The 12,044-nt window shown below is 34.2% G+C and overlaps 1 protein-coding gene across 2 annotated transcripts in view; it reads right to left on the reverse strand.

Moving 5' to 3' along the window:
* PIK3C2G (phosphatidylinositol-4-phosphate 3-kinase catalytic subunit type 2 gamma) overlaps positions 1 to 12,044 on the reverse strand; it is a 344,923-nt gene that overhangs the window by 282,779 nt on the left and 50,100 nt on the right. For both annotated transcript variants that reach the window (XM_035028133.1, XM_035028132.1), the window contains exon 8: positions 1,156 to 1,278. In XM_035028133.1, the coding sequence (XP_034884024.1) occupies positions 1,156 to 1,278 (123 nt within the window). The remainder of the gene's footprint in view (positions 1 to 1,155; positions 1,279 to 12,044) is intronic.

Below are 12,044 nucleotides of genomic sequence, written 5' to 3' on the forward strand. Positions count from 1 at the left end.
TATTCAAGGTAGTCTGTGCTGTTCCTTTCCATGCAGATAAGGAATGCATGTAATCACTCTCTGTTATGAAGTTTCATATATATTGAGGAAGAGGCTGTCAGTCACTTTTTCACATTTTATCTTATTTAATCATTATAGCAACCCTATAATTAATTATTATTGTTCCAATTTTACAGAAGAAGCCTGGCATATTCAAGGTAGTCTGTGCTGTTCCTTTCCATACAGATAAGGAATACATGTAATCACTCTCTGCTATGAAGTTTCACATATATTGAGGAAGAGGCCTGGGTTCAAATCTCTATTTTGCCACTTATTAATCCTCTGTACATAAACATTCTAAGCATCAGATTTTAATAATAAAATTAACATTAAAATACCAACTTCATGGCATTGATATGAGGATGCATTGAAATAAAATAAAAATGAAATAATAAATAAGTGAAACTATTTTATTATTGCAATGCACTATCAAGTATTAGTTATTATTATCATCGTCATATCTTTCTGCTTCATCATTTGCTAAACTAATAACAAGATTGAATGGATTTATTGTGACCAAATATACTAATCTTTTTCTTGGACAATAATTACACATGTAATTCTACATCAGATTTCTGAGATTTAAAAAAAAAAATCACCTAATAGTTACATTTTAAACTGAAGGAAACAGGATATTATTGCATGCTTTGGGATCATATAAGCAGTGTGCATTGCAAATTCAGCAAAAGATAGCACAAAAACTAGTCTTTTCTTTCCTGTATATGTGCTTGTCCATGTAAGCATGGATACTTGCCCCTGCATATACTGGTGCACATGAGACCCATTAATAGTCTATATAAACACTTGCCTGTGAATGTTATTATATAAATGTATTCCTCTAGGTAGAATGGTAGGATTGATTTCGGTCTCACTTGGAAGATATATTGCAGTTACAAACTTCAAAGGTGTAAGAAATTTCCTTTTAATTTAATTAAATCCTTTTGGTATAATAGAATCAAGTTTCCATTAGCCCCAAATGATTGAAATATATGTGTGCAAACACATACACAGACACATACACACAAACACACAGTACTTACTCAAAATTCTTTCACTTTTCTTAATTATTGAACTCGGGTTTAAAATAATTACTGTCTAATAAATGAGTATATTTACCTCTGTTTTTCTCTGAAGAATTAGACGTAGTTCATTTACAGCATCTGTAATTTGTTTGGTCTCCACACACCCCAGAACACTGCATATATTTTTTACTTCTTCAATAATATTATCTACATTTTGCTATGGATGAAAAATAAGAAGATGCAATTTATTTGGAATATATCTTAAATCTTTTCCATATTAAAAAAACACAACTACTCAATTATAACATGGAGAAGAAAAATTTATGAGTAATTCATATGGAAAAAGCCAGTTGTTTTATTTGCATTTGAACTCAATATGAGTCAACATTGTGACATGACTGACAGCAGATCTACTTCATTTTTAATTAAATTGAAAGCCATATACTCTCCATAAATAGGAAGTTAATATCCCCACCACATTTTCCATGTGTATAATCTGAATAGGAGTTTAGTTCTGGATATGACATCTGAAACTGGACTTGACAAGTTAGACTTTCCTAAAGAAGAGCAACCCAACTATTGATATACTATTAATATACTCATTCCAAACAGTATAGTAGACTTTGTTTTCAGCTCTCCAGTAAGGTTATCTGTGTTAAAATCCTGGTTCTGCTCCATTTGTACCTGCGACTATTATCTAATTAACTTCTGTGGATCTAAGTTTTCTTTTCTGTAAAATTGGAAAAATAATAATTAATTATAGGGCTGCTATAATGATTAAATAAGATGAAATATGAAAACGTGTCTGGCAGAGAATAAGGGTTAAATTTTAGTTAATTAATTCATTTTTTATTTTTACTCATTCACACAAATTTTTCAGTTTATATGAGAAATCAGACACTGTACATCTCCATATAACCAATAAAATAAAAACTAAAAGGTAATAAAAGCTGTAAGAAGGGCATGTATTAGTGCTATGTTTAGTTTTCATTCATACATTTGAAGTAGATGTGTGATGTGAATTTGAGGAAATCCTTAAAATATTACTAATTAAAATGCAAATGCTGAGTTGACTTGGGTCAGTGAGTAGCTAATTTACTCCATCTCTTAACTCTAGTCTTGAAGTGCTTCATATCTGATCTATTTATCTCATTTAATCTTCCTCAAATTCTGAAAGATAAATATTATATTCATTACATTCCTGAATCACTGAGATTGCTAGAATATGCTATGTGAATTATTCTAATAGTAGAATTAACTTGATGATTAGTTGGATGTGTGGGCCAACAGAAAGTTTGGATTTAAATGATTCTAAAATTTTATGCTTGGGAAACCAAGAAGATAGGGTGCCATTAATTAAGGCAACAAATGTTGGTAAGATTTTTGATGAGATTATGATGCATGTGACTTTTGATATGCAAAGCTTGACCTTCCACAGCAACAACCAAGCAGACACAACCTCCAGATATTGGGAAATGCAATGAGATTCTAGCTCTGCCAACTGTTGGATTGAGAAAACACACACACACAGAACACATGCTCATATAAACACTAGATGAACTGTAAGAAAAAAGTGTAAATGTATAGCTTAGCTCAAAACAAAGGATACATTTCTGGGTGACAGAAATTTAAAGAGGGAACTTAAAGCCAGAGCAGTGTCTTCAACATTGATGCTACAATGGCCTGAGGGAAATACCAGATTAGATTTAGGCCTTCAGGCTTAACGACTGGTGTTTACTGCTCAAGATGGGACAAGTGCTGAGATTTTAGTCTAAACCAGTAGGGGGAAGTAGGGAAAGGAGCAGATCTGGAGCTGAAATCTCTGAATAAACCCCTGACACTGGATAGACTGTCACCTGCAAAAGGTGGGAGAAAAACTATGCCTACTGACCAAGAGAGCTTTTGAGAAAGGCTCTCTTTACCCAGGAGCTTTGGGTGAGGACAATGACTACCTGAAAAACTCTATGTGTAGCTGGGAAGTATGGATTTATACTATGGCAGGAATTTATGCCAAAAAATTGTTCCAGAATATAGTGACAATTTTGGACCCAGGCAGAAACAAATGCAAAACTGCTCTATGGAAACACTTTTCTAAATTCCAAAACCCTGGAGTTTCCTCTAATATAAACACACATGGGTATATGTGTGCATGTGCGCGTGCACACACACACACACAAACCCTCATAGAAGGGGAATAATCAGCCTAAAATTTACAAATCCTATTATGGCTGATCCGCCATATGAGAGATTCTACAGGTATGAAACATGCATTAGCATCTGATTTCAAGTGAAAATAAAACTAAATTTGACCATAATTTTCATAGAGGTGACACCTCGCCAAGAATTTAGATATGACTGTCTAAAAAGAGACTATGGAGGAAAGAAAAATTGAACGTTGAGCATGTAACATTTCAGAACATCTAATATTACGTGATGGAGAAGGGAGTTTGGGTCACAGATGGAGCACACAGTGTTGAGACCTGAGCCAGAAGACTATAGTTTAATGGACATAAACTAAAGGTAGTTGATGGTACTAGGAAACTTTAGCTTGGAAGAAAAAGAAGAAAAAGGAAACATGATAACTATTTCCAAGTATTTGAAGGCTGTTTAAGTGAAAAGGTGATTAGATGTACTGTAAGTAGCTCTAGAATGATAAATTAGAACAAATGGTTGGAAACTTAGAGACACTCATTTTGACTCAGTATGAGGAAAATCTTTGTAAAAATTATTTGTTCAAAATTTGAGAGACTGTCCTGTCAGTAGAGGGTTCCTTCACATTACAGGTATGCAAACAGTCAGGAATGTCGAGAGATTTTTGCATTACATAGGATTTGAACTGGACTACCTCTAAATTCTTTCTATCTTTGTGACTCTTTGGGTTAGTGAAAACTGACAATAATGCACTTTTGTTATTTTATGTGGTATATTCCAAGCCTATTTTAGGAAATATTTGATGTATCATGGACTCTGAGGAGCAGCATTTTAATACTTTAGATATTAAGCATATCCTAAAAGTATTTTGAACATTGGGGAAGATTGGTGACAACTTTTCTCCTCTGCATCTTTCTGGAAGACAAAACAAAACAAAACAACATATCCTTTCCTCCCCACTGTTATTTAGCTGTGATGGAGACCAAAGGAACAGCCATGTAAGAGCTTGCCATTTTCCAAGTTTTATATAAACCTTAGTGAATTTCTGCTTATATTTACACACTGAAAATTGCCAAATTCAATTAATGAGTTTGGAGACAAATTGAGAAGTTAGAATTATTTTTGTTCCAGATGAACTAGTTATTGCTATTATAAATTGTTTGTTCCTTAAAGATTAAAAATAGTCTTTGGAGGGGTGCCTGGCTGGCTCAGTCAGAAAGCATGTGACTCTTGATCTCAGAGTTGTGGGCTTGAGACCTATGTTGGGTGTAGAGATTACTTAAAAATAAAATCTTTTAAAAATTAGTCTTTGGACTGTTGAATCTCAGATCTGTACCTCTGAAACAAATAATGCAATATATGTTAAGAAAAAAAAAAAGAAGAAGGTAGCAGGAGGGGAAGAATGAAGGGGGGGAAATCGGAGGGGTAGACGAACCATGAGAGACGATGGACTCTGAAAAACAAACTGAGGGTTCTAGAGGGGAGGGGGATGGGAGGATGGGTTAGCCTGGTGATGGGTATTGAGGAGGGCACGTTCTGCACAAACAATGAATCATGGAACACTACATCTAAAACTAATGATGTAATGTATGGGGATTAACATAACAATAAAAAAATTTTTAAAAAATTAGTCTTTGGAGTTCCATTTCAGCTTAAAATATAGATATTTGGTCACACCGTTGCAATGAAAAAAGGCAGATAATATACAAAAATCATAATTTTTCCTGACCTCATTAGAGATTTGAGGTCACAAGTGACCAAATATACTGGATTCCAAAGAATGATAGGCCCCTCCAAGGAGAGATGGGGCATACAAAGTCTTTGACCTTTAGCAGAGCACAGGAGAAAGAGGTGACCACTATACAAGAGGGTAAGAATAAATTAACTAAAATTACAACAAATTCTTAAAGGGCCAGGTATGAGCTAGCATGTCAGTTTGGAATATCTGGGAGTTTATAACATAAGGAGAGTTTACAATCATTATTTAAGCTCTTTTCCATGGATGCTTACCAGCTGTTTAGGGGAAATATTGTTCAGGAAAATGAAGGTCCATTTAGTGGTCCAGTATGTAACAGATGATCAGTTGTTTCTGGGACACAGGCACAAAGGCCTGTCCATTTCTGTGGAGCCTTCTCTAACAAGAAGCAAAAGTCTTATGCTGCTGGTTGCTGGTACTAGGAAAATTAAAACATTAAAAGGGCAGAACAGTCTCTGTCACCCTGATCCCAGGCAAAAAATCTTACTTTGTGGGGAAAGGGAGAGAAAGCAAAGCAGTCTCCCTGTGGGTTAGAGGTAGACATAGCTGAAGATCCTTTGCCAGTGAGGGGAAAGTCAAAGCAAAAACCTTTGGCCCATGGGGGAAGGGGAAGGATACTCTGTCTTGAGTCAGGATCCTACATTGATACCAATCACAGGCCAGCTACCGGTGTCAGAAAGGGCAGAAAATCATCTTCTGTATAAGATTAACTACAGATATAAGGCACAGTTTGGCTGCCATGTGGAGGGGCAGGGATTTTCAGAAAGTTCCAATCTCGAGACAGTAGAACACAGTCTGCCTATGGCTGTGACTGATCATTACAACACAGACCTCCCTTTACCTTACTACAGAGGATGAGTCTATTTTGAATAATAAACAAAGAGCAGAGTAGTGCCGGGGGAGAGACAAGAGTATTGATAGGGACTATCTCTGTGGCATAGGCGAGCAGGGGCTGTTGAAAGCTGAAAGTGAAGCAGGAATACTGAGGAAAAAATTCTGGCAGCACAAGCCCCACTCTAAGTACAGGTAATAGTGGCTAACCACTATTTGAAGGAATTTGAAGTGTGAAGTGCCCTACGATAATGATAATAAAACACAAATAAAGCACAAATCTTGACTGGATTATATCAGCCATGCATAGTAGTAGCATAACTGAAGAAGAACATTGCCCATTTGCAGGTGTGAATTAAATTTACCTCATTCTCTACTATTCTCCATGCGATGTTTAGCACTCAATCAAAAATTACAATTTGTATAAAAAAGCAAGATACAATAACCCATTGTCAGTAGATGAAACAATTGACAAATCTATATATGACCTAGATGTTGGAATAATCAGATAAGGACTTTAAAATAACTATAATTAACATGTTACAGGATCTAGGAGAAAATATGGACAACATGCATGATCAGATGGGGAACTTCAACACAGAGATGGAAACTATATAGAAAAGCAAATTTAAATGATAGAAATATAAAAATATATGTGATATTAGAGCTGAATTCCTTCAGTGGGCTCATCAGCAGATCGAACATAGCTAGGGAAATTATCAGTGAAATTGAAGATATGTCAAGAGAAATTATCCTAATTGAAACATGAAGGGAAGAAAACAGTGGGGAGAAAAACTAACACATGACATCTAAGAGCTGTCAAAGTCACATATGCAGTTGTAGTTCTAGAGACATAAGAATGGGGTTAAGAGATATTTAAAGAAATAATGGCCAGCATATCAAAATTTGTGGGATGCCGCTAAGCTTTAGAGGGAAGTTGATGGCTTTAACATTTGAGTAGTTTTATGTGAATTAAAGAAATTGAATTTATAACTAAAATCCTTGCCACAAGGAAAACTCAGAAAAGATGATTTCATTGGTAAATTTTATCAAACATTTAAGGAAGAAATCAAATCAAATCTCAAATTCTTTCAGAATATACTGAAATGGAATATCTCTCAATTTATAAGTCCTGTACTACTCCAACATCAAAATCAAACTACAACATTACAACAAAATAAAAATACAGACTGATGTATCTCATCAATATAAATGCAAATACCCTTAACAAAATATTAACCAATTGAAGCCAGATAAAAAGTTTTAAATTTTCACAAGTATGGTTAATCCCAGTAATGCAAAAATATTTTTAAAATTTGAAAGGAATAATGACAAAAACCCTATGCCTATCTGTATTGATACAGAAAAGGCATTTGACAAAATTTATCACCCATCTACAATATAAACTCCTAGCGAACGAGGAATAGAAGGAAACTTCTTCAACCTAGTAAAGGGCAACTAACTTCATGCCAAAACTACATAAACTCCAAATAACTTCTTACTCAGTTGGTAAAGGACTGTAACATTCTCCTTAAGACTAACAAAAACCAAGAGTCCTGTTCTTATCACTTAATAGTAAAATTCTACTGGAGTTCAAGGCAAAGAAAATCCATATATCTTGGGTTGCATGGTATCTAGGATGGAAGATATTACCTGCAAAAAATCAGTTGGGCACTTTTGGGTGTGATGGAAATATTTTATATCTTGATTTCTGTGGTGGTTACATAGGCATATACATTTTCAAAACTAGTCAAACTATATGGTTAACATGAGTGTGTTTTATTTTATGTCAATTAAACTTCTGGATAGTTAATTTAATAAATACAAACCATAATGAAGGTGGAAAGACAAGCCACCAGCTAAAAGGAAATATTTACAATACACATAATCAAATGATGAGTAAATATATAAGTAGTTCCCATGAATCTATTTGAAAAAGATAAGGTAATGTAGAAAATGGATGAGAAGTCTGACTATATATATATATCATAAAAAAGGACAGTTTATCAAACTCAACACCCAAAAAACAAATAATCCAGTCAAGAAATGGGCAGAAGACATGAACAGACCCTTCTCCAAGGAAGACATACAAATGGCTAACAGACACATGAAAAAAGGCTCAACATCACTAGACATCAGGGAAATACAAATCAAAACCACAATGAGATACACCAGTTAGAATGGCAAAAATTAACAAGACAGGAAACAGCAAATGTTGGTGAGGAAGTGGAGAAAGGGGAACCCTCTTACACTGTTGGTGGGAATGCAAGCTTGTATAGCCACTCTGGAAAACAGTGTGGAGGTTCTTCAAGACATTAAAAATAGAGTTACCCTATGACCCAGCAATTGCACTACTAGATAATTACCCCAAAGATACAGATGTAGTGAAAAGAAGGGACCCCAATGTTCATAGCAGCAGTGTCCACAATTACCAAACTGTGGAAGGAGCCGAGACATCCTTCAACAGATGAATGGATAAAGAAGATGTGGTTCATATATACAATGGAGTATTACTCAGCCATCAGAAAGTATGAATACCTACCATTTGCATTGACATGGGTGGAACTGGAGAGGATTATGCTAAGTGAAAAAAGCAAGCAGATAAAGACAATTATCATATGGTTTTAATCATATGTGGAACATAAGGAATAGCGCAGAGGACCATGGGGAAGGGGAGGGAATATTGAATGGGAAGAAATCAGAGAGGGAGACAAACCATGGGAGACTCTGGATTCTGGGAAATAAACTGAGGGTTACAGAAGGGAGGGGGTGGGGTAACTAGGTGATAGGTATAAAGGAGGGCACGTGTTTGGATGAGCACTGGGTGTTATACACAAATAATCAATCATTGAACACTGCATCAAAAACTAATGATGTACTATATGCTGGCTAATTGAACATAATTAAAAAATAAATAATACTTCAGGAATAAAAAGATTGACAGTTTGATGTTTTATTTTAAAAAGTAAAGAATAATGAATTTTCATATTCAGGGAAATGAAAATTAAAACTGAAATATGATCAAAACATACACCTCTTTAGGCAAAATTTTAAAAGGTTGGACTGTACCACACGGTGGTGAGAAAATGGGGCAATGGGAACTCTCATCTGTTATGAAATACATGTGACCCTATTAGAAAAGGGTCTATGACCCTAGGTATATACCCTAGAAAAATTCTTGATATTAGCTCAAGTATACATCAACAGTAGAATAGATAAATACATAGAGGTTCTTTGATCTAATTGAGTACCATATAACAATGGAAACAAAACATAACCACATGGAACAAGGCGGATAAATCTGAAAACAACGAGTGAAAGATACATGGCTCAAAAACTTTATATAGCTTGATTCCATTTAGGTAGATATTAAAAAGGAAACCTAAACTTTATATTGCTAATGAATGCATAGATATCCTTTTTTTTTTTTTTTAAGATTTTATTTATTTGTTTGACAGAGAGAGACACAGCGAGAGAGGGAACACAAGCAGGGGGAGTGGGGGAGGGAGAAGCAGGCTTCCCATGGAGCAGGGAGCCTGATGTGGGGCTCGATCCCAGGACCCTGAGATCATGACCTGAGCCGAAGGCAGACGCTTAACGATTGAGCCACCCAGGCGCCCCTAGATATCCTTTGATAGTGAAATGGGAAAAGATGAAGTGGTGAAAAGAAAAGCTACAGAACACTTTTCTCCAAAGATTACCTCTTATGTAGATACAGATGTAGTGAAAAGAGGGACCCCAACGTTCATGGCACATGGGCAGATCCTATGATACTGGCAATATTTTGTTGCTAAACTTATTGTTTAATAAGAATGCCTGTTCTGATATTATTCTTTAATTTGTATATATATTATTATATGTTTTTCATGTATTATATAATTCACTGCATAAATCCCAAATAAAATGTCAGATCATGTTATTCCTTTGACGGAACCCGTCAGTGCTTTCCATTTCACTTGGAATACAAATTATGTTGGCTAGTGATTATCTTCCTTATTGAAAATCTAGTTTCACTTTTTCTTTTTTTTATTCTTTAAGTCTGAGAATGTTCTATACATAATAGGTTTGACTTTTAGTAGTTTCAGTATGCGCTTTATTTCTGCTAAGGCAGGTTCCAATTCTGCAGTTGTGTTTTATTTTCCTTGTGACCTGACTTTATCTCCTTCATCTCCTTGACTTCTTTTGTAACCTTTAACTGGGTCCTTCTATTTTCTTCTTATGATTTTTTTGGTCCTTTTCTACCTCTTCTTATATTCTATTGTGAATGCAAATCGGTTTTTGACATTTTTCTTCTGGATCCTGTACAGTCCTCTACTTTAGTAATAGTGTTAAAAATAGTAACTCTCATAGCAATAAAATAATACTTGTACTTATTTTTACTTGAACACTTTTTATCTTCAAACCACTATGTTATATTAAACACATCACATCCACTTTTTATTAATTTTAAAAAATATCATTATATTTTATTATATTCACTCTAGTGATGAATAATATGAACTCTAGGAAAGTTGAATAAAAACTTCCATAGTGATGGAGGGCTGTCATACAGATATCTGACTTTGGAATCTCTGCTCCTAAATTCTGTCTTTACTGCCACTCTGTTTAAATTATGTTTGAATTGAACTTCTAAAATCCAATAATAGATCTACCTGTTACTAAAAGAGCTTCAGTTCTAATAAAGCTAAATATATAAGATCCCTTTGTGCCCCCTTTATTTCTACTTGTATATGGAATTTTTAGACTCTGTCTAGAGGCTGAATACAGTTGGATTTTGGTCTCAGGGAGAGGAAACTGTGAGATAATTATTATTCTTCCTTACTCATTGAGTTACTTACACCTGAATAATAGAGATGTCATTCTTGTTATCTAGTTGGTACACTCTCTGAGTCATGAGCTAGATGGTAAAGTGTTTGGAGGTTTATAGCTTTTTGTAGACCAAGAAGATATTTCATGAAGCCAAACCTTGTTTTGAAGCATGAGTAGATTTTTCTCAATCAATTTCCATCTAGTTTACAGTTAGTTCACCAGTTGCTAGATTCTAGTATAAGTTTATCATCAGTGGTAGGATTGTTAACTTTCTCTAAAGGGCTATTTGGCATTGTAATAAAAATTTTAGAGACAGTGCTTAAGCACTTTGAATTAGAAGTTGATTCTTGCACATAGATTGAAATCTTGTTTTACACTGCTTTGCTCTGTATGTATATTATATGTGTGAATATGCTGTCTTTCCAACTAGATCATCAGCAACTTCAGAGTATGGTTCTGATTTCCATTTCTCTTGATTCCAGTGAGTAAATAGTTCACTAATTTGCATTAAGTAAGCATTGAGTAATATCTTAGGGGGAAAATTCTTTCTCTTCTATTTTTAATTTCTCTGAAATATTAGAGATGAATGCAGAATATAGGATGAATATAGAAAATATTCCTTACCTTTCTAGGTATTAGTGGAATAGGTGAGAGGAAGAAAATGTTCAAAGGAAAAGTTCTATGTAAACTACTTACAAAACTATCTATTTAGCAAACATAATAATCAGAATGTCCAATCTGAAATAAGTCAAGTCTAAAATATGTTAAATGACAATGGCTGGGGAAATAAAATATTTGAAAATTTAAATTATCCATATTACTCAATAATATTCATGTCATATTTATTCAGCCTGCATGTGTGCTATTTTTAAAAAAATATGTTTAATAATCCAAGTTTGGGAAATATTTAAAAAATTGTTTTTCAAATTAGTACTGCTTTCAACATTGATGAAATGCTACTAAATGCAATTTTCAAATAAATAGGAAGCACAAAATTGTGAATTGATCATATCACAGTCTGTCCTCACTTCTCAGATATTTACCAGTGATACTTCATAGGAAGAATCACATTTAAAAAGCTCATTGTTTTGAAAGAGTTCATCTGGAAAATCACAGACTCTGTGGCCTATTTATAAAATAATTCAGATGTGGGTGATGATAACTATTTGCCAGTGTTAATGTAAAGACAGTAGATATTTGATGTTTTGCCAACTTTTAATTCATACTGGAACAATTTACAAGAATCAATGGATTCTTTTAAAGTGGAAATATTGGAGGCTTTATGTATGAGTAAGATGATCAAACCTCTTGGAAATTAAGAACTTTACAAATTCTCAACAATTTTTGTGTGTGTGTATGTGTGTGTGTATAAAAAGGCATTTTTGATACATGAGCAGTACCAAGACATTTAGGTAATTACAATTCATTCATAAGTA

This window comes from Mirounga leonina, unplaced genomic scaffold, assembly GCF_011800145.1.
Source record: "Mirounga leonina isolate KUSES-001 unplaced genomic scaffold, KU_Mleo_1.0 Mir_201, whole genome shotgun sequence".
Taxonomy (NCBI): Eukaryota; Metazoa; Chordata; class Mammalia; order Carnivora; family Phocidae; genus Mirounga; species Mirounga leonina.